Below are 27,150 nucleotides of genomic sequence, written 5' to 3' on the forward strand. Positions count from 1 at the left end.
TGCGTAAGTGGACTGTTGTCCCCTTACTGACATTAGTGGGGATGTTTTGGTTAGCTAGCTCCCAGTACTAAAAGGGGAAGGGTCGATGGGAAATCAGGACCCTGAGACTGACAGTCCCCAGGTATAATGGGGAGAGGCCAATGCTCCAGGTCAGCCTGAATGACAGGCCGGGCAGGCTAATCAGGGAGTCAGGAGGCCGGGGGGGGGGGGGGGGGGGGGGGGGGTCCGTCTTCCATGTAAGCTGAAATTGCTTGAGTCAGACAGAGTGGGGCCAAACTAAGGACAAAGCAGGGGCCCAAGCTGAACTGGGGAGCAGAGCTGTGCCAGATCCAGAGGGACCAGAAAAGCAGCCCAGAGAGAGTAGACTTGCCCTGGGAGGAGAGCTGCAGCAACCAGAGCCAGAGGGGCCAGAAAAGCAGCCCACGAAGCAGGTCAGTGCTGGGAGCAGAGTCACAGAAGCAGCCTGCAGAGCAGACTTGTCCTGAGAGGAGAGCTGTGGCAACCAGAGCCAGAGAAGCAGCACAGGGAGCTGGAGGCAGAGCAGCAGCAGTGCTGAGACAGAGTAGTGGAGCTGGGGCTGGAGCAGTCCGGAGCCGGGTGCGGTGAGCAGCTGGAGAGAGTGAGGGGGGACCCTGGGCAGTGGGCCCAGCCCAGGGAGACGCCTCAGCCAAGAGGCTGTGCAGGCCAGGCTTGGAGGGTGATCGTAACCCCAACAGGGTGGGGGTGACATTGGGAAGAAGGGTCCTGCCACTTAGAGACTGAGAGCATGTGGCCACCATCGGAGCAAGTGTCCAACCCGCAGCACCCCTGCAGTATAGCCAGGGCCTGAGGAGGAGGCCTGGGACCTAGAAGGAACAGACTGTGAACTGCCCTGACATTTCAGAGACACTGTTTGTAATGTTCCCTGCCACAGAGCGGGGTGATGTGTTTTCCTTTAACCTTTCACATTTTTCCTTATTCCTTTTTAAACTAATTGTTGATTAAATAAATTGTATTTGATTTAAATCATATGTAATGATCAGTGGGTCAGGGAAGTGTCCAGTGCAGAGAGAGTATCCTGGAGTGGGGACACCCTAGCCCCTGTCTTAGGTGACCACAGCAAGGTTGGGGGTCAAGCCCCCCCAGGAATCCTGGGCCCAGCCTTGTTGGGTTACAAGGACTCTGCCAGACAGGAGAGTGGAAGGGGAGTCCTCGAGGGCAGGGAAGCCTCTTGGTAAAGGAAGTGGGAGCGAGGACTCTCATCCTTTCGCTAGCCCACCTCACCGGGGTAGTGCAGACCATAGTGGGACCATAGTGGGACCATTCCCCTGCTTACATTTGCAAGGCAATTCTCCCTATAATGAAAACAGACTTAAATCAGATGTAATTTACATCGAAAAATGCAACAACATGTAACTGTAGGCATGTTTTATCTTAATGGTTAAAGTGCTATGTTAGATTTGTCTGGTGAAGGTCCAGTTGCTATTTTGGAGATTTCTAAAGTTTATTTTCATGGTTTTATAACCTAATGAGAACAAAGGACTAAAAATCATTTGACAGCTGGATATTTTCATGTGCCATGATCTGAATTCTTGTGAACGTTAAACACAAACCTCTATAGTTGTGCAAGCTCAACCAATCCAAGAGGTTGAAATGTGTTACATCTACATGATTTATAGAGGTGGTAGATTATTAAATAAGAAAATTATTATATGGCATTTTAAAAATTCACCTTAGAATAAAGCCATCTTTTGGTGTCTGTTTCTAAGTCCCTTGAGAACAAAAGACAACAATCAGATGAAGAAAGGACTTTTATTATAAAATCCACTGTCTTGAGATTTAAATGCTGAGCAACTTTGGGGATTTAGCCATAAATAACTCAAGCAATTAAACTATTGGAGTTTGATGCCAGATTTCTTGAAGTTTGAGAAAGAATAGAAAACTATTCCCTGGAAATTATAAATCAAGCAGAGAAGGGTTGATCCCGAAATTCCATAAGACTATTCTATTCATAATAAAAACATCTGCGAACTCCAGCAGTACATTATTTAAGAAGAATCTAGAATTAGCCTTTTCCAGTACCCGTTAAACAGAATAACTGTGACTCACGTATTTATTTGTGCTACTGATAAACTATTAACAATTTATATTTTATCAATATTGTTATAGTAAAAGTATTATATTAAATTACAACTGCATATGCACTAATTGTACCTTTAAAGTGGACACATTACATTCAATTTTTCAAGCAGTAAAAACCAAATTCTTAATGAAATATCACAATTTAATTCCTAATTTCCCTTAAAGCATGATTGTATTACAGTTGTTACTCTTACAGATCAGATTTAAGAGACTGGAGGACCTTTTCTGATCACTGTGAAAACCATGTCCAAAATATTTATCACCACTTCATTTCTTCCCATTCATACATGAAACAAAACAAAACTACAGCATTCCTAAATTTGGAGAAAGAACAGTGATACAATAAATTCAATATTGCCATTTCTTAAGAAAATTCTTAGAAATTCTTTTTTTTTTTTAAGTTTACTCATTGAAAGTGATGGAGTAAAATAACTGATTATGACTAAATACACCTGTAAACAGATGATGGAACCACTTACTTGGGACCTAATCCAATTCCCATTTAATTGAATGGACAAGGGATCGCGCCCCTTTGTTTCATTCAGAACATTCTTGATAACCCAGGCCTAGCCCCTTCTAAAAGGTCAATTGGGCAGATTCTGGAGCAGTTTTAGGATGCAGACAAATAGCCTGAGATCACCAAATTCACTTCACCTGTACCTAAGGTAAAGTTTGAACTTTGGCCTCCAGAGTTGAAAGGCAAGTGCACCAAATGACTACCTCAGTCTTTCTTCAACTCATCCACTTGTATACAGTTGTACAGTTTCCTACTGATGAGAAACTACCATTTTCAGCTAGGCTGAGGTGTTGTGGAGAGCTGAAGGATGTCTCAGTCAACCTAACATAATTGAAAACTGCCACAAAAGCTAATCAATCCTCCAAGCAGACTCCTACATTTCACAGAGCTGACAAGTATAAAGGGAAAGTGACTGTGTCTTAGCCAGTGAGAGGGCAACTTTCTCCATAATGTGACAGAAATCCAAAGCCCTCAAAACTCATTCTCTCTGGTCATATGATTATATAATAAAGATGAGCTCCGCTCTGCCTTTGAAATTCTGCAGTACAACTAAACTGAAAGAACTGTGTACAGCAGGTGGGTTGTTTTGTGTTTTTAAACCATTTAGTTAAAAAAAGGAAGATAATTAAGAAAAATCATACTGTAGCTTATATCTTTCATAGTAAAATACCTGGTCTGTGGTAGCCCAAAGCTAGTGCCAATGCCAACACGTGGTAGACAATTAACCACTTTTTTTACTGTTGCTGGGTCTGGGAAGTTGAACATGACAGCAACTGCGAACAAACAGAACAGTTAGAACATGACACTGTTTTCTGTCATTTACAGTAGGCTTCCTGGCCCAATAAAACAATGTTGAATTCATGAGTATAAGATACAGCATTAAATATCTTTTCCCATAATATACTGTAAGTCAAATTTTTTATACATCATGAGTTATTTCTTTTTAACTTTTAAAACTGCATTTTTAGAGCTACTTCTAGTTGTAAACACTAGCAGAAGTTTCAGCAAATGCTGTCTTATTAGCATTAATATGCTAATAAGAGCATACATTACCTACAGCACTTTTTTATTTGAATATAATTGAAGTTATGTTTATTCATCTCTATTTCCAGATTCAGCTTGGAAAAAGAAAAAGCATACACAGTTTGTATAGTAAGTGCATCATACACAACTGTGACTTTTGCTGGGAATTTTTATTTTTTTAAGCTAATTTTCTACTTAAGTGGAATTAGCAAAGAAATATTTAAAGATTTTCAACAGACATTCATTCCTTTTTTTTTTTTTTTAAACCTCCTCAGGAAAACCTTCCTCAGGAAATTGAATTCTTCTTTTCTGAGATATCACATGGAAATAAAAATTAAAAACTATGTGATCCTGTAATGAGATCATCAGAGGTTGACATTTATGCCCACATGGAGTCCCATTTATAGCCCCAATCCAGCAAAGCATTTTGCATATGCTCAATTTAGATCCAAAAAGGACTTGGAGGAAAAAAGCAGCTCTGTCCCAAACCAACTACATGAACAAGGCAGCAATCCATACTAATGTATTATTATATCTTAAGGTAGCACCAAGAGGCCAACTGAAAGCAGGTTCCATTGTGCTAGGCACCTTTTACACACTGAATCAGACAGAGTCCCTGTTTCAAAGAACTTAATCAAATCTTAATCTAAATTTAAAAAAATCAGATAGAGGGTAGGGGGAAATGATATAGCATCATATAACATCATGTTAGTGCACAAATATTTTTTGTTATTTAAATAATTTAGGTGGGTTTCTGTTAGAATGGGACTAGCCAAACAGAAAGACAAAAGAAGGGAGAGAGGACATGAGGAGTAAGTGAATGGGAGGAGTTGGAGTAAACAGCCAAACAGCATAGGGGAGAGAATGTCGAGAGTGAAACCTACAGAAAGCCGTCTGTTGACATCATCATGGTCCCTGCTTAAAATGTCCCATGGTCCCTGCTTAGAACAACTACAGAAACATTTTATCAGTTTCAGTTTCTGGCAGACTACTCCCTGCAGTTTCTTTCTAAGGCCACATGGCTAGGGGCTAGGAAGGTGCCTCATAGGTCCTAGATCCTCATTAGCTGACCTTAAGGAACTACACCTCTAGGTGTCAGACAGTACAGATCAGTCTCCAAAATTTATTTCTTTACCTGTCTGCTTAGAATACCAAAAATGTTTCCACCTGTGTGATGGTGATTTTTGTGAGGTGAATGCAAGGTTGCCAGGAATTGGACAGAACAACTTATTTCACATAGATCAAATCGCCATCATATGGTGTGGCACATGGATGGATTCATACTGCTGACTTTGAGATGTAAAGCTCCATATTCTAGTACTAAATCCTTGAACTATGCAGGACCCACAAAGTGTTAAGATTTCTGAAAGTCAGCTGCACAATTTATAGCTGATACTACAGATACTGTAAAAATGATTGTGAAACAGCTTTAAGTATGGGATTCTCAGCCTGGAGGTTGTGACTCCTCATTAGGTGTTGGGGTGGTGACTGACTACCTATCTTACCCTTCCCATATTGCTAAACAGGATCAGGATCATGGCTGTGTGAATAATCAAATTTTTGGTTTGGTGGCCAAAATAAACAAACAGAAGTTTGCTTTGGGTTGACCCAAAATGGGGAAAAAAAATCCCTTTTTCCAGAAAAACGTCAAAGCTAAAAATAATTTTGCTTTGGGATAAACAAAACCTTTAGTCTGACTAAATGTTTTCTTTTGTTTTTGAGGGTTTCTAAACTTTTTTTTTATGTTTATGAAAAATACAGAATTAATCACAAACAAAAATAGGGCTTTCATATAAAACAATGAAATTCTAAAACAGAAAGGTCAAACCATTTTCATGTCAGAAAGACAAAATGAACCATTCTGACATTTCCAATTTCTTTTTTTAATTCGACCTAAACAACTCATTGAAATACATCAAGATTAGCAAATTGTTTTGGTTGAACTCCATCTGCATTTTTTGGCCAGAAAAATAGATTTGCAAAAAAAATTTCACCCAACTCTAGTAATGGCTAGATTGGTGGAGAGGAGCACAGAGGAATAAGGGAGAATGGAAAGGTGGAGTATTTCGTTTGGAAAAAGTTGAGTACTTCTGGTATAAGGCATCAGAAATGGTAGTCTAACTGGCAGAAGTCTTGAGGAAATCTTACTTGTCTACTAAACTACTGTTTCAATGCACTTTGCACAGGTAGGTATGACTGTCCCTTTATAAGAGCAAAACCAGATTTGAAATCAGCATTCAAATGCAGTATATGAAAACCAAATGTGTCACCCACGTGACTAGGTTTGGTCACACACTAAGAAGTGATTTTTCTTTGGTTGAATATTGCTGGATTCAAAATTACTCAGGATAAAAATCAGGATATCACTGTGGACAATTCAGTCAAACCCTGTGCTCAATGCATAGTGACAGTTTCAAGAGAAAAAAATGTTAAGACGTGAAGAATCAATTACACCGGACCCTCACTAGAACGCATGTCTATATAGCACGAATTTGCATATAACACGGTTGCAGCCACGGATCCCAAATTTAATTACTTTAATTGCGATTCATTTTAACACAGTCCCTGCTATAACACAGTCCCCGCGTTAACGCAGTACCGCACCTGGATCCCAAATCCCGTGTTCTAGCGAGGGTCCGGTGTATATATTTAATCTGTATTCAGTTCTAGTCACCCCATCTCAAAAAAGGGAGCTGAAAATGGGGAGAGGGTGTCAGAGACTGGTGATGAAAATGATGAGAGGAATCAAGAGTTCTCTTTATGAAAAGAGGCTGAAAAGCTAGAACTATTGACTTCACAGAGGGGATGAATTAAACGGACATAAAAGAGGCATACAAAATAATGACTAGCTTAGAAAAATTCAATCACGTACTCCTGTTTACCCTCCCTCATAACAGAAGAATAACGAAACATGCAAAAAAAAATTTAAAACTGATAAAAGGATTTGGGTTTTTACACAATGAATAATTAACCTGTGAATCGGATTGCCACAACTGTCATTGAGGCCGTGAGCTTGGTAGGATTTAGCAAAGGATTAGATATTTTTATATACATGAGAAGAATATCCAGAGTTTCACTGAACATATTATTTGTTTTTATTTAAGACATTTAAATCTGGCAGATTATTCCATAATTGTCTATTCTGGGATTTCTTTGAAAACACCTGGAATTGACCACTGACAAAGACAGGATGTCAGACAATATTGGCCACTGGTCTCATTTAGTACTGCAGTTCTTATATTCCCTTGTCCTTAATACTGCATAACCAGCAACTGTTTTCCTACCACAGGAAAATAATACTCTGTTTTAGTACAACAGATGAGAACACAGACATGCTTTAAGCAAAGTAAGTGTACAGAAAGTGCCAACTCAGCATTTGGACTGTAAATAGAAGCAAAAAACTTAATTGAAAATAAAGTGAGTTATGATGTTTTACCCACAAGACTTCTCTCTGGAAAACTTTATATAGGAAAAAGTTATCCTTGAAATCTGAAGTATTTTTGTACATATAATTTCATTTTTTTAAATCAAAGACACAGCCTATATCCATTAAACAAAAACAGCAGCAAATTCTAGGCAACAAAAAGTGAAATAGAAACACATATTGTCAAACCAAAATTCTTCATCCCTCCATTCCAATCCCTTGCTACCTCTGTTTGCCATGAAGATCTCCAATGCTGTATTTTGCAGGAGATAGCGTCGGGAAAAAATTGACCGAACCTCTGTGAACAGCCATTTTCCATGGAGTCCCTCTGTATAAGCCAGAATCTAATAAAATAAAAAGGGCCAATAAGTATTCAGAAGCAGACAGGACATTACATTATAAACAGACTATCAATGTAGACACCATCACATTTTTTCCAAAAGTACATTTGATCCAGGAAATGTGGAGATTCTAAAAATAGTTAAATCTGCAACTCCAGTAATATTTAAGAGTAAACTAAAACAAAACCTTAATTCAATCACTACATCAATAATGCACTTTCAAATCTGGAAAATATGAGAACTATATTTATGCAACTGATTTAAAAGATGAGTTATGCAACGATCAGACTTTTTGTAATTAGTATGTTAGAGGCCAGCCTTTCAAAAGTGCTCAGTAACCAACAGCTCCCAATGAAAAACTGGCCACTTCATTTAGGTGCCTAAATGGGAGCCACGCTCTTTGAAATGTCTGGCATCAATTGCTGGTGCCGAGCACTTCTGAAAATCTGCCCTTATTGTTTTTCAAGATCAAATTTTTGATGTGTTTTTTCCTAGCCAAGCAATTGTTAGAAATTGTATGAAATATGTTACATTTCAGGATTAAATGACAAAAATAGTAATTTTTATGGAGGGCATTCACTTTTGACATTGGATTGAACTACATTTTATTTTAGTGTTGTAACATATAAACAAGAAAAAATACCTTTTTTAAAAAAAATGACCTTAAAAATTGTTCCTTATGTTTATCGTTAAGGTAATATTCATTCATTCTGGAAGTATAACGGTTCACTGTATAAGAGGTTAAGTATCATTTTGTCAGCTAAGGTTAAACACAAACCTGCAAATGAACTCGGCATAATCTCTCTATGGAGTAAGCGGTTGTCAAAGTAACTTGTTACAATTCCTGTCATCCCAGCTGACAGACACAGATGCTTAGTCAGCCTTCACAATTCAAACTAATCCTATCTTTAGTCTTCAACCACTTTGTTTCTTTGCTGCACCAGTTTTGCCTTTTCATTTCAAAGCTTAATTATGAAGGTGTTAAGGGACAACAAGACTGGCACTTCTCTGACCCAGTTTAACAAAGCATAAGCAACAAGAAAAACTGAATTTAGATTTGTCAGAATAATTTCAATTAATACAATTATGTCGGACTTAAATCCACTAAAGCAAGGAAGGTAAATTTAAGGCTGGTAGTTGGTGCCACCACAACTCTGCTTACGCAATATATTATGCTAAAATCACTTTTTAAGACCCTCTGCAAATATTTAAAAGTGTTAAGCCAAATTCAATGCAGAAATATAAGCAAAACTTCTAATGAAATTAGCGGTCTTCAGTGAGCACGTAAGGACAGAATTTGGCCACCTACCTGGATACATATGTATGTGTGCAAGTGTTATTATTATTATTTATATTCCAGCAGTGTCTAGAGACCCCAACCATTGTATACAAACATAGCATATAACACAGTATCTGCCCTGAAGAGTTTACAACCTAACAAAATACAAGACAGGCAAACAAAAAACAAACAAACAAATAAGCAACAGCTCAGAAGCACAGAACTTGCAAGGTACAATGTCTCCTTATGTTTCCTCTTCAACCAGCCTCCCCTCAGCTCACAATGAAAAAATCCCCCAAAATTGTTATTTTTAAATCAAATTCTTGAGAGGCACATGAAAGGTAACGGTGATCGGTAATGGTTCCTAACCATTTCTGAAATTGGAGATATAGCAGACTTGGGACCATGTTAACCCTTTTCTTCACCTCTCCCAGCTAACTGACAATGCTGTGTATCCAGGAAACACCATGTAAGGCTTTGTTCCATTACATGTATAACAAGTACCAATGAGAAAGTATGACAAAAAAGTAGCATTGGTTGAGGAGGCAAAGCAGTCAATCCTGAAAACCTTGTGAAGGCAAAGATCTCTTTTACTTTACTCAGATGAAACTTCCAATAATATTTTCAAATCGAGACCTATGTCTTCAGAGATCATATTTAGGAGGGGCCACTAGAGGTAGCAATTCACAAAATTACTTAAGCAAGAAAAGTAAAAATAATTATGACAAGCAGCATTGCTGTATGCACACACATTTTAGAGTCAAACATCAATTACTCAGATATTATGAGTTAAAACAGAAATCTAAACAATTCAATCACATTAAAAGGCTAAATACTCTTTTTTCCACCAACTGGAGTCACTTATGACAACATGTGTACAATTAAACCATCAAATGGGAAAGTTTCCAATACACCTAACGATGAAAAAAAATGGATTTAAAAAGCTAACTTACAAGCGTCAGAGATACTTTATATTAATGTCTTTCACAGTCATGACAAAGCTATTGAATCCTATGCCAGAAAGTTTATAATAAAAACTCAGACTCAACTACAGATACATTACGAGGCACCTCTGTAACAATTCTTTATTCATTACAAATAGTTATCAGGAGCGAGAAGCAGCTGAGGCCTAGCTGAGCAAGACCTTCATTTCTTGTTGGAATACTATCTGCCTGGTCTGTAGCTTCACTTCAAAGTCTCTGGAGTTCAATTAAAACTGGATTAGGTGGAAGCAGACCTTCTTTGGGACTTTCTGTTCTCTGAAACTCCACACATACTGACAGCACCCTAGACAAAGGTCTAGCCCTCCAATGAACCAGTTGCTATGGAAACTGCATCATTACCATTGCTCTGCAGTCATCACACCAACTCTAGTAGTTTGAAAGATACAGAGAACACACTCTTCTTCAATGTTTGTTACTACATATGTCTTATGAAAACCTGGACCCTTCCTTTGTTCAATCATTTCCAGCCTCAGAACATTTGATTTTACCAATAACTCACATTTCAGAAATATGAAGTATTGACAGAAATCAGTAAAGCAAATATAAAAAAATAAAAAGTCAGAATTTGTATTCTATTAAAAAGGGAGCAAAAATGTTTCATCTGTCTTACTTTCTTTGAAATTTTTAATTTTATAATTATAACTTTTGAAAATTAAAGACCGTTTCCCTTAAAAAAAACAACATATCTCTTTCATTCATATGCCAGATAATATAGCATTTTGTTAATGTAAAGAAAGTTTCTTTAATGTTGCACAATAACCTAAGTTTAAAAGATGACTATTATTGGTTCTAAGGTTTTTCATTCATTGCCAATAATTTTGGAGTAACTACTTCTAAAACAAAGAGAGGCTAACATGACTGTGTATTCTAATTTAATCTTCACAGATGATATAATCTCCCATCTCAAGAAAAGAAATGGAGAACTATTTCTAGGATTTTACCCTTTAATGTCTTTAACACATTAGAGTTTCAAAACAGACTGAATAGGCAATAAATATATTTTTATCAGACATTAAAGAAAGAGTACACAACTTAAATGAAAAGTTAAAAACGCTTATGCTAAATGATGGATTACTCTAAAATTCCATGGTTACAAAAACATCCTGTGCAAGCTGATACATATATAGGCTTTAGTGATACAATGTAAACAAATAGCATGACTATGATAAACACCACCAGTTTATGTTCACCTCAGTACAATACCCTCAAGTCATCTCAAACAATATAGACTAAGGCCCTGATCCTGAAATCATATCAATTTGGGTGGACCTTTGCACAGCCCTACTGAAGTCAATGATATTCTGCATGGGTGCAGGACACTACCAGAGAAACCGAAGACAGAAGAATAAAGGGCAATTAGCCCCTGACTTGAATTTACATTTTAGGCTCTGATTTTGTAATTACAATTGAATCTATATGTGCTAGTTTCACAGCAGTAAAGTGGCTACCCCTACATTGTTCTGTCATCTTGCAACGTGAACACAAAAAGCCCTAAAACTAGCTTCCACCCCTCCCCGCCCCCAATAACTGCTTAAAAGATTAAGAACATAAGAATGGCCATACTAGGTCAGACCATCTAGCCCAGTATCCTGTCTTCCAACAGTGGCCAATGCCAGGTGCCCCAGAGGGAATGAACAGAACAGGTAATCATCAAGTGATCCACTCCCTGTCGCCCATTTCCACTTCTGGCAAACAGAGGCTAGGGACACCATCCCTGCCCATCCTGGCTAATAGCCATTGATAGACCTATCCTCCATGAATTTATCTATTTCTTTTTTTGAACGCTGTTATAATCTTGGCCTTCACAACATCCTCTGGCAAGGAGTTCCACAGGCTGACTGTGTGTTGTGTGAAGAAATACTTCCTTTTGTTTTAAACCTGCTGCCTATTAATTTCATTTGGTGACCCCTAGTTCTTATGTTATGAGAAGGAGTAAATAACACTTCCTTATTTACTTTCTCCATACCACTCATTATAGTATAGATGATCATCATCATAGCAATCCAACAACAGTATCTATCCATGTTATATTAAAACAAGGGGTCATACTAAATGGTTACAATTTTAAAGATTACTATTATACTCCATAATAAAAAAATCTTCTATTAAAGGTTAGAAGAACAACATTTTATTTTAAATTTTAAGCAAATCAATCAACTATTGTATACTCAGTTTTAGAATAAAGTATTATTGATCTTGAAAATGTGAATACTCTAGAGGTAATTAAGTCTGCAAATGGGTTATAGAACTGAAACAGTAATTGAATAATTACATCATTTTTATGTGCAAGGCAGCTTAAGTACCACAAGTAAAATAAAAACCAAATAACTGATTTCAACAGCTGCCTCATATTTTTATATTTTGTACTCCAAAATGAAATGTCTATTTGAAACCCATTCCTAAAATAGCCATATATTGTGTGCATTCAGAATAAAGACATATGTTTGCATTTCTGTTTGTTCGTTTTCAATCAAAAGACAACCTATAGTAAATTATTGCTCTGACAAACCAAAGTATGATGGTTATAGTTAACCTTAATCTTTTTATGTCAAGTTTGTATAGAAAGTCATGAGCTTACAAGCAGCTAGATTTTTACAAAAACTGATGTACGATTTTCTGTGTAACTGGCTCTCGATCACAGTATTTAAGCTGTGTTAACAATATTAAATTCTGCATTTTCACATATACTCTATTTACACTACTTGTACACCTGTAAGCCATATAATTGTAGCTTATCGTTATATAGGATTTGTTACTAAAACAAAGTCTTACTGTGCTTCTTGCTTAATAAAGTCCAAACACAGCTGACCTAATACAAAAAAAAATATGTTAATGATAATTTAAGAATGCATAACTGTTATTAAACATCACAGGGCTTATTGGCATCATTTTAGATGTTTCATTCAACACACTGCCAGAATAAAACAGAAAACAAATCATATGGGGGGTAAGTAGTAAGAAAATGGTTTATTTTAATCAATTGTTAAATATTTACTCAAGCAGTTGCTGAATTCTTCATTCTAGCAGTCTCCCCTCCATCCCCACTACAGTCTGAAATACCATTCTATTCCAAATTTTCATGGGTGACAAATTCAATTAAACATATTCATTACTTTAATGTTCCACTTGGCAGTTTTAGCCAGTATAAAGAATTAAAAATAAATAAATAAATGCTATGTGACCTTTGTATCGATCAGACTAAAATGGTTTAAGCCTGGCTGTGGGTGGTGGAGGGTTTGGGGAAAAAAACCTCTCATGTTTTCTCTTCCAATTACTGGAGGAGATGATAAAACCACAGCAAATGATGTATCAGCTCATTTTATCTTATCGCTTTGGGGCTAGGTGACAATGAAGTTCATATTTCACTGGTTCCCATTGAAGATTGTGAAAATTACTTGCCCTTATGACCTGAAATTTTACTAGAAGACAGAAATTTCTCTTCTGCAAAGTAATGCAATTTTTCAGATGTCAACCTTTAGCCGAGCTTTAAAAATTAATTTCATTTATATTAACCAATGATATTGATATTTTCACAGAACACTCTTTGATACATGAAGTACGGACTGGCAAATTGATGTTGTTTTAGATGTGTAAAACTATTTGATTTTAAGCTGCTAGTACAGATTTACAGCAAACTGAAATTCCTATATAATAGATAATATTTGTTCTGGCCTGATGCACCTCAAAGCCCCTGGCTTGTAACTAATTCAGAGTGCTTAGTTAGGACTTTATTCCTAATCCTGCTCATATTTAGAAGAATTTGCATAGTAAAGGATATACAAATAAAAACCCTTTCTTTAAAAATAAATAAGTCATATGCTGCCAAAGGCTGACGTGTGCTTGATGTGGTGGAAAACACCTTTAAGCCTTTAAAAATGGTAGCGAAATACTCAGCTGTATTTACTGAGATTGAATCCCTCTCAAAAAGAAAAATTAATGCAGGTCCGAGTGTCTAAAGAGGTTCCTTCATTAAGAGCAGAAAGGAACCCAATGAACAGGACCTACCCATAGGTTTGATTGTTTGTTTTTAAAATTAGAACAGGAAAATTTTATTCATAACCTTTTCTTAAGGTCAGTGGGGTGCTCCTGGCCTGAAGCACCTCACAATGGCTCCTCAGTGGGCCTGCAAATTTAGTACAGATGTCAGCACCCAATATCCTATCTCCTCCTCTGCACCCAGTAGCTGGTGTAAAGAATTATTCCTTTAGGCTATAAGTGACCCATAACCTAGCTGGTCTGTAGCGAGCAGGACCAGTGGCTAAAACTCCTTGCCATTGGTAGAAGAGGTTGATATGAAAAAACAAAACAGGGATTGGCTGCTTCATGTGACTGTTAATGGGACACAGAGCCTTCAGTTACTACATCACCAGTTCAAACTTTTCTCAGCAGAGCAGTGGCGGTTACTAAGACAAAGGATACAGACTGGTAAATGAAGACTTTACTTTTCAGCTGGGGCAAGAGAATGAAGAACGAGGTAATTATCTATGAGTGCCATGGTCTCTTCATCTTAATCGAGATGGTGTACACCTTTTGGATATGGGGAGACAATATGCTCAACATATATATCTTAATATAGGATGAGGTCTGGTTGCTAGCAGGGTATAACAGTTAAGACAATTTGTCCTAGGAAAAAGATGTTTGATTTCTCTCAGCAACAACAGAATTAATCAAAGTTTTGGTTGGTTCTCCCAACCGTGCTGGGTCAGGACTTGGAGTAACACCTCTTTGTTGCAGATTAGACACCCGGGTCCTTCAAGAAGAAAGGGAGTTTGATTTTCAGGGAGCCCTAAATTCTTATTAGACCAGCCTGAGGCCTTGGTTTAAAAAGCCCCAGTGGATGTGCCAGAGTGCCACTTGAGCATTAGTAGGGTTTGCACATCGAAGGGTGGAGAAGGTCAATAACTACTTGGCATGGCTACAGCCTTCCACCTTTTACTGCTGCCAGACCAAGTTGCCTTTAGGAATTAACAGTACCAAATTTTAAATAAAAGGCTAAATACAGTTACAGCTACTTAGCCAAAAGATACTAATTTCTGTCTCCATTTTCACTGGCTTCCTGTCACTCAGTTTCTACATCACCAATTTAAAGACAGCCCAGATTGGTAGTGACCAAACTTGTGGCTGTCCAACAGCTGTTCGGTGGCATATGTGAAACAAATTGTGGTCTCAATCTGCTTCCGGTGAACATGTGTGAAAGTTACAACAACCACTTGGCTCAGACTCAGAGGTCAAAAACTTTGAAGCTGCAAAGTACTAATTAACAATTTACTACTACTGAGACAACTAAGTGCAACCCTTAAAAGGTGGTCTCTCTTCAACATTAGTAGGAGGTGTGGAAAAATAGGTGCTGCTTCTACCCCCATGGATAGAAGGCTTCAGTCTCTAGAGCTGTCAATGCAGCACTTACCACAAGCACTAAATTAATTTTTTATTAAAAAAAAAATCAGAAATTCTTGCCTGCTCTCTAGGATGTTATGTTGGACAAATAGTTCTCTAGGCAATCTCCGTCTTTGCCTCAGACACAATGATATTTGTCTTATCTACAACACATTTCTGTATGTCACCAGCAAAAAAATTGCAGCAATGCTTTCGGGTCATCAGGAAAAAAAAAAAACACACACACACTACACCAACTATGATATTCCCAACCGGACCTTCTGTCTGTCCACTCAGACTATATCTCTAGCCTACATACACAGGGAAGAAGAATGGTGACTATATGTAGCTTTAACAAAGTTTCCCTTCAGTTCTTGTCACAGCTTTCACAATATTAGTTACACCACCTTCACATATGCAATAAACTAAAACACATCTCTTAATACACAATCAATAGTTAATGGGAATAAACTGTATTTAAATGAATGTATTGGGTGATCTCAGTTGAGACTGCCACATTAAAATAGGAACCATTGTTTCTTTAAAAACATGTTTAAAACCAAAGCTGAACAAATGTATGATCATGTATGGATTCAGATACACAGAAAAATGTTTGTTTATAGATCTACATACTCATGAGATGGAGGCCTACGCTGTCGTACCGGTGTAATTCGTAAAATATAAAAAAGTCAAAAATGGCTGAGAACTTAAAAATCTGCCAGTAACAGACTAAATCCCAGTGATGACTGAACCTGGTGATATGCTGAAACAAGAGCTCTCAACCCTGCTTGTAGCTGTCTCCATGCTTCACGCTGACTCAACTAATATTCTAGGCTTCCAAGTGAGGCATAGAGAGTGACAATCCTGTAATCTTATTGTATAGACATAAGAGAGGGGAAAGGGAGGAGAGAGAGAGCGTGCTCATGCACATGAACAAGCAAGATTATGTTAATGTAGGAGGAACATAGGAATTCCCTTACTGGCCCAGATCCAAGATACATCCAGTCCAGTATCCTTGTCTCCAACAGTGGCTAGTACCAGTTGCTTCAGAGGAAGGTGTAAGATCCCTGTAGTAGCAAATGTGGGATAATCTGCCCCTCACACTAAATCTCAACTTGGTTTCTCTAATAGTAACAGTTAGAGACTCGCTTAAGCTCTGAAGTATTATAGCACTTCCAAAATCATTACATTTAATTATAACAACTCTGGATATTCTTGCAATACATATAAATGTCCAATTCTTTTTTGAATCTTACTAAGTTCTTGGCCTCAGTGATTTCACATGATAATTAGTTCCAGGCTAAATACACTTTGTGTGGGAAAAGTATTTCCTTTTATCAGTTCTGAAAACGCCAAATTTCATTTCCACCAAATGTCCCGTTTTCTTGGGTTATGAGACAGGATGCATCTGTTAAGGCTCTTCAGGTACACTTTATCCCTAGGTAGTAGTAATTTCTTAAGTTCTTTGCATCAAATGCTTGAAGCAGAGAAGTTAGACAATGCAGGCGGTACAGGTGATGTCTCACCATATATGATTCATCACTCATCATGTGGATGGGGTTGGTGGGGCGGGGTGGGCAGGAGAAAAAGAATCCTTATGCCATGATTACTCTGCTTGGATTCTGTGCCTTATCTTGTCTGGGTTGGCTGTGAGCTGCTCTGTAGCCCAGAATCTCTGTAACATCAAGAACTACAACTAATTCCACAGCTCCTAACTCTTTTCCTGTCCCCAGGGCTTGTAGAGAGTGGGAGAGAACACAGTGCTATCTATGTTGCCTTACATTGCTCAGGCATTTGAAGTTCTCCTCCCCAAACCCTGGTGGCTCATTTACAGCTCCACCAAAGCAGCATATAGAGACCAGACCAGGGGCCAGATACAGTGCCTACAGTCACTAAAGAAACACAGACACCAAATATACATGAACTGAGTAAGAATCACACGTCCTGCAAGAGTAGATATATTTCTGGAGCAAGAGAACTGACCACATCTATCAAACTTAAGGTTTTTTACTATGGCCCATCATTATAGGAGCTCAGCAGCTGTCCTTTTAGGATCATTCATTTAAATAATTTGATATATTAAATATAAATAAAAATAAACATCTCACAGAATCATAGAGAATTAAGGGCAATATGGAGCAGTGGGTTAATATAACAGCTGCTGGCTTTCACCTTTGTAGGATGTAAAATAAATGTAATAGGCCTTGATTCTTCAAGCAGATGTCCTAATGCAGACCCTTGCTCCCAGGGCTGTTTAATGCCCAGACACTATAGGCTTGTGCCTAGAGCTTCTGGAGTTACATGATGAGGGGATAATCACATCTTTCAGTCTTCCAAAGCGATTGGAAAAAAAGAGAGTCTGAAAATGTGACTCAAGCGTAACAATGTCTGCCTTGGACTGCAGACAGCCTTAAAAAACAATTCTGAAGTTATGAACTGCCCTATGAATCTCAATGGGAGGTTAAGTCAGAGACTGACTGCTTGAAATCAGGGGGAGGGCAATAGAAGCCACCTACATGGCCCCAACAAAGGATTCTGTATACACAAAGAGAGTGGGTAGAAGGATCAGCCCACCAACCCAAGAAGATACAGCCTGGCTGCCAGAGAAAGTACTGAGGTGCCTCTTTGTTACCACTCCTGTCTCTTGGAGGGTAAGAAGGGTCTGCTACCACTGTAACCCCAAAAACAAAGGGGGGCCAGCTGCAACTCTTGAGAGAGACAAGGAGACCTCATGTTGCCCCTGCACCTCTGAGAAAGGAGAAACCTTTCTGTCACTGCCATTCTAGGTAAGGGACAGGGCATCAGGATTGGGGCTATCAGCTATAGACAATCTCATGGTGTATCAAAGGGCTCAGATTGCTTTAATTTGGCTTTGCCTGCAACAACACAGAATACCATGCAAATCATTTCAATTCTGCACAAGGAGTGCTTTTGCATCTACCAGTATGGCAGAATTGGGACCTTGGTTCCTTGTGTATATTTCTCCACATCACAAAACTGCTGTACAATTTTGCACAATTGGCACTGGGGTCCAATGGCAGATTGGGAAGATATAGGGTGTACATGAGAGAGTGAATCACACTTCAGACTGGAGACCCAAATATGCAGGGGTAGGCTGGGACTGAAGTATGGGTGAAGTTCCACAAGGTGCCTAAGTACCTGTGATCTCTTGTCATTTCAAATAATAAGGATATTTCCTTCCATGACAAGTTGACTGGGCAACAAAATGTCAGATGAAATTCAGAGTTGATAAATGCAAAGTAATGCACACTGGAAAACATAATCCCAACTATATATACAAAATGATGGGGTCTAAATCAGCTGTTACTGCTCAAAAGAGAGATCTTGGAGCCATCATGGAGACTTCTCTGAACAGATCTGTACACTAAGTGTCAGGAACCATTAGGAAAGTGATAGATAATACGACAAAAAATATCATAATGCCACTTGCTAAATCCACAACTTGAATCCTGAGTGCAGTTCTGGTCACCCTATCTCAAAAACTATATATTAGAATCGGAAAATGCACAGAGAAGGGTAACAAAAATGATTAGGTGTACCGGAAAACTTTCATATAAGGAGAGATTAAAAAGACCGGGACTGTTCAGCTTAGGAAAACAGACAACTAAGGGGAGATATGATAGAGGTCTATAAAATTGTGACTGGTGTGGAAGAAGTGAATAGGGAAGTGTTTCACATAATACAGGAACCAAGGGTCACCCAATGAAATTAATAGGCAGCAGATTTTAAAACAAACAAGGAAGTATATCTTCACACAACACACAGTCAACCTGTGGAACTTGTTGCCAGGGGGTGTAATAAAGGCCAAAAGTATAACTGGGATCAAAAAAGAATAAGAGAAGTTCATAAAGGATAGCCAACATGGTCAGGGATGCAACCCCATGCTCTGGGTATCCCTAAGCCTCTAACTGCCAGAAGCTGGGACTGGAGGACAGGGGATGGATCATTTGATAATTGCTCTATTCTGTTCATTCCCTCTGAAGCATCTGGTACCAGCAACTGCAGAAGACAGGATACTGGGCTAGATGATCTGTCCCAGAATGGGAGTACTTGTGGCACTTAGAAACTAACAAATTTTTTAGAGCATAAGTTTTCGTGGGCTACAGCCCACTTCATCGGATGCATAGAATGGAACATATAGTAAGAAGATATATATATACGTACAGGGAAGGTAGAAGTTGCCATACAAACTGTAAGAGGCTAATTAAGATGAGCTATTATCAGCAGGAGAAAAAAACTTTTGTAGTGATAATCAAGATGGCCCATTTAGACAGTTGACAAGAAGGTGTGAGGATACTTAACTTAAGGAAATAGATTCAATATGTGTAATGACCCAGCCACTCCCAGTCTCTATTCAAACCCAAGTTAATGGTATCTAGTTTGCGTATTAATTCAAGCTCAGCAGTTTCTCGTTGGAGTCTGTTCTTGAAGCTTTTCTGTTGCAAAATTGCCACCCTTAAGTCTTTTACTGAGTGGCCAGAGAGACTGAAGTGTTCTCCTACCGGTTTTTGAATGTTATGATTCCTGATGTCAGATTTGTGTCCATTTATTCTTTTGCGTAGAGACTGTCCCGTTTGGCCAATGTACATGGCAGTCGGGCACTGCTGGCACATGACGGCATATATCACATTGGTAGATGTGCAGGTGAACGAGTCCCTGATGGCGTGGCTAATGTGATTAGGTCCTATGATGGTGTCACTTGAATAAATATGTGGACAGAGTTGGCATCAGGCTTTGTTGCAAGGATAGGTTCCTGGGTTAGTGTTTTTGTTGTGTGGTGTGTGGTTGCTAGAGAGTATTTGCTTCAGGTTGGGAGGCTGTCTGTAAGCGAGGACTGGTCTGTCTCTCAAGATCTGTGAGAGTGAGGGATCATTTTTCAAGATAGGTTGTAGATGTTTGATGATGCGCTGGAGAGGTTTTAGTTGGGGGCTGAAGGTGACAGCTAGTGGCATTCTGTTATTTTCTTTGTTGAGCCTGTCCTGTAGTAGGTGACTTCTGGATACTCTTCTGACTCGGTCAAGCTGTTTTTTCAGCTTCAGCAGGTGGGTATTGTAGTTTTATGAATGCTTGATAGAGATCTTGTAGATGTTAGTCTCTGTCTGAGGGATTGGAGCAAAGGTGATTGTATCTTAGAGCTTGGCTGTAGACAATGGATCGTGTGGTGTGTCCTGGATGGAAGCTGAAGGCATGTAGGTTAGTATAGCAGTCAGTAGGAAATGGACCACTTGTGTAGATTGGTCTAGGGTGAGGGTGATGGTGGGATGGAAATTGTTGAAATCATGGTGGAATTCCTCAAGAGCTTAAGGTGCCACAAGTACTCCTGTTCTTTTTGTGGATACAGACTAACACGGCTGCTACTCGGAAACCTGTCCCAGAATGACAGGTTTCAGAGTAGCAGCTGTGTTAGTCTGTATCCGCAAAAAGAAAAGGAGTACTTGTGGCACCTTAGAGACTAACAAATTTATTTGAGCATAAGCTTTCGTGAGCTACAGCTCACTTCATCAGATGCATTCAGTCCCAGAATGGCCATTCTTCTGTTCTTAAGTTTGAAGTACAGGATATACAGGTAGTTTATGTATTTATGGCACCTGGAAGAGGAGTGAAACACTACCTCATTTCTGGGAGAGGAGCATATCATTCCCCGCACGGGTTAGGAACAAGTTCACAACTATAAACTTTTCAGACTTTACTCATGAAGATATCAGTATCTCCGGCACAAGATGTTGTGCAGTGGAAATGAGGCTGCAGGGGATAGTGAGGGCAGTCAGTTTGGTGGCTGTCACAGAAGCCCTCATTGTTGATGACTCGATGAAGATTAAGGGACAAAGAGATTAGTCCCTTCTTCCAGCAGTATTCAAGGACTACCTGTTTTGATTGGTTGGGATTTTTCAGTGTGGTAAAGTAATACAACTTCAGTATCTAGCACAAATTGTATCATTAACATGTGTTCAGACACTCCTTTCTAAGTTCTTCAGCCACTGATTGATATAACATTATCTCTGGCTGGCAAATTTTGCATTTCTGATTGATTTAATGATATATATGGATTTTAAAATACAATATAATTAAATGGTGAAAAAGCAATTAATTTCAGCAAGTATGAATGTTAGCTTTTAGAACTCTCAAATACTGACGTAGACTGTTGTAGCTAAGGAACCCACTGACAGCAGTAAAACATCTAAAGATGGCAACTATCTGCTTTTCAGTGTTCCACCCAAACAGAATGCCCATGTTGATAGAGTCCACTTTGTTTTAAACATGTGTTTGCAAGTCTTAAGTACTGTCATCTCATCTCCCTGTTGGAGTTTGATTGATTACTCCTTTTCCTTATGTTCATTAATCTCATCACCTTATCTTTTATACCACTTCATTTTAGCAGAAAGGCAATAATAAAACCCTCATCCATTATCCTTTTACTCATCTAGTCATGCAGAAATGGTTAATAACATTCTACAAATTGAACTTCAATCACCTCATTTTCTCCTTTGTCGAATGCACATTAAAGTATATTCCAAAAGTGCAATTTGTTTTACCACGGAATTTGTGTTATATTGCTACAGACAACTAAAATTAAGTGTTTCTCAGTTTGGTTATTAAACATATCCAACTGTCCTTTTATCTCTGATACTAAAACATTAAACTCATTTTATTAGGGTATAATAATACTAGAGCCTTATCTCCCAGAACACGGAGACATCTAGTCTGCCTAATAGTAAGTGTTATACAATGGGTCATTATCTTATTTTTTTTTTAAATTATGCTTGTGGTAGTTTATGAATTGGTACATTATTGCAGATGAAATTGCTCTCCATTTAAGAAAAGTTAATTTGTTTACATGCAGGCTTATCTTCAAATGCAAGCCCCATTAGAGAAGCGGTCCATAACTGTCAGACCAACTGAAAAGGGGGAATAGGTGGATATTGGAAAATTCAGCAGCGCAATATATTAATACTTCAATCACTAATTTGTAGTTTGAAGTAATTAACATTGCGCTAGTTCCACTTTGCAAAAAACCTGTGATCCTAAAAAGGGTCTGGCAATTATGTAATTTCCAGCAACAGTCTGGAAACTTTCTTCATAAACTTTTTTCTCATCTTTATTTACAATGATTCATCTTTATCCAACTAAACTGGACTATGGATCCTCAAAAATAACCACATTCTAAGGATGCATGCTGGAAAGACATTGTTAATTACTGATTGTTTCTTACAGTAAAAAAATGACAGTCCAATCCCGGCACTATTTAAGTCAGTGGCAAAACTCCGATGGACTTCGGTGGGGCAGGATTTCACCCTGTGTTTACTCATGCTTTGGCCATTAACTCAATGAACGGTGAAAAGCATAGGACTTCAGGTAAGGCCATGAAAACTTGTGTACTTTTAAACAAATATAGCCACAATCATTTAAGAAGGCTATTACTGCTACTGTTCTATAAAGATATGTTCCCCAGTATTATTTTCCTTTCTCAATAATCTTAAGGGTTCTAACTACACATCTTCTGTGTGGCTTGGGGTGATCAAATTCTGACCATAATTCTCCCTTCAATGAAGGAGGGAGTTAGGTATAGTTTACTACCATAATAAATGCTTGTAATACTGATGATTATTATAGATTTTATAAATGGACATAGAATACCACCTAATTTTCATGTTGAACACAGGTATGTATGCAATTTAAGTAAATCTTCCTTATAAAAATGTACCTGCCCCATAAATGTTGTGTTTCTTAGAATATAGAGCATCTTGACACTGCTCTGTATGTACCACGCAACCACATTCAGCCCTGGCATAAGCAAGTGCTACTCCCTTTGAAGTCAATAATTCTGCCACTCAAGAGTTATGGGACAACATCTTGATGAACATACCTGAAAGCGTCAACAGCTACATTTTCACTTTCTTGGTTCGCCCTGTGTAATATGGGATCCTGATTTAAAAACAAACCAACCTGTTCCAAACCCAGTACATGCAATTGCCATATATTCATTGCAAAGCTACTGAATTTAACAGAACATTAATAGCTATCAAAGCCAAAATTTTCAAATATAGGTGCTTAAGGTTAGGTTTCTAAATCCATATTAAGGCACTTAAGTGAAAGTGGCCCAATTATCACAGGATGTGATCTGAGGATTATGGTAACTAAAACAGATCCTAAACATCACCTGAAATGATGTAATTTTTTCAGTCTGCTCACTTTCTAGAATGGTATAAGTAAAGTCGCTCTGTTTAGGCATCTTCTGTTTTGAAAGGTTTCACACCTATTTTTAAATGAGTCTCATAACTGAGAGATCTTCAAGATGCTTTCTATTTCTTGAACATCTGCCTTAATAAGATGTAAATAAAAGAGCCATTTACATACCCTATGACAGAGTCTGGTTTTGTGAAAATTGTACAAAGCTGATATAAATTGGGAATAAGAGAAAGCAGGATAAAATCCTAAAAATCCTTTAAACTGCTGGCTAAAGTTTCCTAGTAAAAATTTAAGTTTATACTGTACAAATTTAACTCATTTGGCTCATTTTATGCTTTTTTGAAGTAAACTAGTGATGCTACAGAACTCTGATGTGACAATATATTGCAGGAAAATATGAACAAGAGAATAGTAAGCACTTCAGTCTTGATTCTAATCTCTAACCACATCCCTGTATAATATAACATGTCATCACCCATAAGTAAATGAGTTCATCAATTTAATGAGGGTTCAGACAAATCGGCCGCCTAATGAGCACTCAAACTGATGTGGCAAGGGTTCTGCTCCAGTGCTGACAAAATCACTTTGATGAAACTGACAAAAGCACCAAAGCACTGTTCCTTCTGCACATTTACCTGCAACTAATCAACATGAAATGATAATCAGTATTTGCAAACTATGTAGTGAAACCCTTTTTGCGTCAGCCATTTTTGGCATTTCGGTGCTTCTGCTTGCAGCAATCACTGCTTTATTCCCCTCCCTTCAGGAAACTCTGTGTATATTACTGGAATTCATTTTGTTAGAACTTTAAACAATTTTCTTGGATTCTTTTAGAAGGCTGTATTTTGGGGGTGGAGGGGAGAGTGGGGAATGGTCTTAAACTCATTTACTTTGAGTATGTGAAGAGAATTTCCAAAAGCAGATAGCCACGCTTCCCAATTTTACAAACATGCCATGTTTTAATGTAAATACAAAGTAAATTAAAATATTTTCCAGCCTTGGGAGTGAGTCAGGAAAGTAACACTGGTCTCTTGTTAAAAACAAATAGTAAAGATTTAACTTTAATTTTCAAATGAACAGTAATGGCCCCACACTTGTTTCCCAACTCTGTGTTCCAAAGCAGCAAAACCACAGGGGGCAGGAAAGGGGCAATGGACCTAACAAGAATGTTACCAATCATTGCTTTATGCATAAATCCTTAAATCTTTGCCCATGACCACTCAGAGGAATTTCTGATGGCCAAGACTAGCCAACTATTGTGCAGTCTAGTTTCAAAGGGCAGGGGCCATGATTGGCTAGACAAGTGTAGTGAAGGGTTAAAAAAACTGGTGGGTTAAAAATGCTAAATCATACGGGTAAAAAAATGCTAATCAGCTTGCCATTATTTATTTTTAAAAATAGGGCTAAAACATAGCTTGTCTCCAAGACTCCCAGTGTGGTTTGTGTCAGACTTACATCATCTGTTTAGACTAAATTCCATAGGGCGACAAGACCATCTTGTACAGTGCTAAGCACAGAGGTGTTATTTAAATAATAAGTGACACAGAGGTAGCACAGCAATGTCTTTTACCTGCCAGACCCCGAATTACACAATTACCCCAAAATGGCATTGACAGAGTCATGGTCATATACATCATACAGCCAAGCACTAACTCATTTACCAGAATGCATATCTGAATCTTCTTTTCTTGTATTCTACAGGGGTTTTGTGCTTTAAATGATAATGATATTTCTTTTTCATATAAAAAAGTTCTATCTTTTAATAGCTGGTTGCTATTGTACAGGTATTACTGCACAGATGGCTAGGAAATTTATCAGCAGTGTCCATCTGGGTACTTGGGAAGAAGCAGTTCTTAGGTCTTCAAGGTCTAGACACAGACTTAGGAAGCAGTAGAAAATACTGACTTCTGCTGAAGGGCAGACAACACTGAGAGCTCATCCTAGTTCTTGTGCAGGGGATTAATGGAACTGCTGGGCACAGGGTGTGAATCAAAGCACAGGAACTTGAGGCTTAGGTCCTTAAAATGGTAATCCTAAAAAAACATCCAGAGACCATGTAAAGGGATCATTCTAGGGTAAGACTAGAGAGCATTCAGAAGGCAAATAACTCACTACATGTTTAGTTATAATGGACAATATTTTCCAAGTTACAAAGAAGAATTAAGTGCCCAACTCACACTGAAACTGAATGGAAGCTGGGTACCTAACTCATATGTCCCCAGTTGTGATTCTTAATAAAGTTGTGGCATGCTTGCCTTCATCTTAAAACCATATCTTATTATTCAAAGGGAGACTGCAAGTTAAAGTTAGAAGTATTTTAATACTTCGGCTACTTTTTTTCATATATATAGTTAACACATTCAGGGTTCTTTCTGCCAAACATTTTATATACCATCACAGCCAAATTGTAATGGTGGAATATAAGTGCTATTTTACGTATATTTTTTCAATACAGAACCCAAAATAGCATAATTTCAATGTCCCTTGCTGAACCATAGTATCGTATAGCCGCAGTACATAGTGTTTTTGATAATGCAGTGACTCAAGCTTGAAAGAGCAAAACTTGTACTTCTTTTCATTCACGTGATTCTTATTCATTTCAATACACTGCACGTATTTTGAGGACTGATTTAAAGATTTATATTAACAACCATATTTCACAGACCTGTACATACTTCAAAACACTATGATTGTTTATACAGGTGTACAGTAGATCTATGTGCTGCAGTGATTTTGAACATGTTCCTTCATAATTAGGTACCAATGTGTTCTGTACATGTTTTTATTGATTACGTAAAAGTTAATCTATCTGTAATGAATACCATATACAAACACGGATCACTCTGCAGAAAATTTAAAAAAGGTAACAGTAGAGAACCAAAAAAGAAAAGTGGTGCGTCTGTGTGCACTGCAGACTGAAGAAAAGTATGATTAGCTTTAAAGTGGGACGCTCTCGTTAAGGAAGACTAACATACAATTTAATCTTAAATCCATTTACACATTTCCCCTAACATGATTTCCCAGTTTAGAGGATATCAAATATACGTGTTATACAGCTCTTTGTAATGGGGATATTCAAGTCCAAAACACTGCAGGAGTCCCCACTGTCTAGCTGAAATTGCACTGGGTGTTTCCCTATTAACACTGCTGCATTCATGGAGTTTAATATTGTCCCTTGTTGCTTTCCTGTTCCAACAGCCTGAACCTGATACACTCTGGGACTCAAGAAGACAGTCATGATATCATCATGGCTGTCTGATGTGTCCTCCCACTCTTGTACAATGCTGACTGAATCTTTCTGGGACCTTTCCCATCTCTTTCACACCCTGCTAAAATGGTTCAACTTGCCACATTTTTTGCAATGCTGTCCTAGTGCAGGCCACTTCTCTTTTACCCACTCATGTTGTCTCCCATATTAAATGTGTTTGTCTCAGAGTCTGGAACCCTGGCTACTGCTCTCCTTTGTTATTGTCTCACTGCATGTAGTTCTGGGGGCTAGGGTCCCTTCTGCATCCTAGGGCTTTCATCATTTCTCTTGAGCCTTTTACTGCACACCGCATGTCTACGCATCTGTCTAATGAGAGATTGCCTTCCTGGGGTAGCCGTTCCCACAGGAGGTGATCTCAAGTCCCACAGACTATCCTGTCCTGAATCAGGGAGTCTGCAAAGTCCTCAAAATGCCTTATACATACCAGCATGTAGCAGCCAGTATGTATAAGGCGGTAACACAGAGGTCTATTCCCTCCCCTTCAGAATGGTCTCTAGTAAAAAACCTGTGTCATGCCACAATTTCGTTCTGCTTTGGGGTGTAATACATCCCCAGATCTAGGGCTTGAGGCACTGATGAGCTTCAGAGT

The 27,150-nt window shown here is 38.3% G+C and overlaps 1 protein-coding gene across 9 annotated transcripts in view; it reads right to left on the reverse strand.

Annotated features, from left to right (window-relative positions):
* Positions 1 to 27,150, reverse strand: part of LRBA (LPS responsive beige-like anchor protein) — a 549,006-nt gene that overhangs the window by 187,077 nt on the left and 334,779 nt on the right. For all 9 annotated transcript variants that reach the window (XM_043545801.1, XM_043545802.1, XM_037897376.2 and 6 more), the window contains exons 41-42: positions 7,312 to 7,429; positions 3,309 to 3,411 (exon numbers count right to left, since the gene is read on the reverse strand). In XM_043545801.1, the coding sequence (XP_043401736.1) occupies positions 3,309 to 3,411; positions 7,312 to 7,429 (221 nt within the window). The remainder of the gene's footprint in view (positions 1 to 3,308; positions 3,412 to 7,311; positions 7,430 to 27,150) is intronic.

This window comes from Chelonia mydas, chromosome 4 (assembly GCF_015237465.2).
Source record: "Chelonia mydas isolate rCheMyd1 chromosome 4, rCheMyd1.pri.v2, whole genome shotgun sequence".
Taxonomy (NCBI): Eukaryota; Metazoa; Chordata; order Testudines; family Cheloniidae; genus Chelonia; species Chelonia mydas.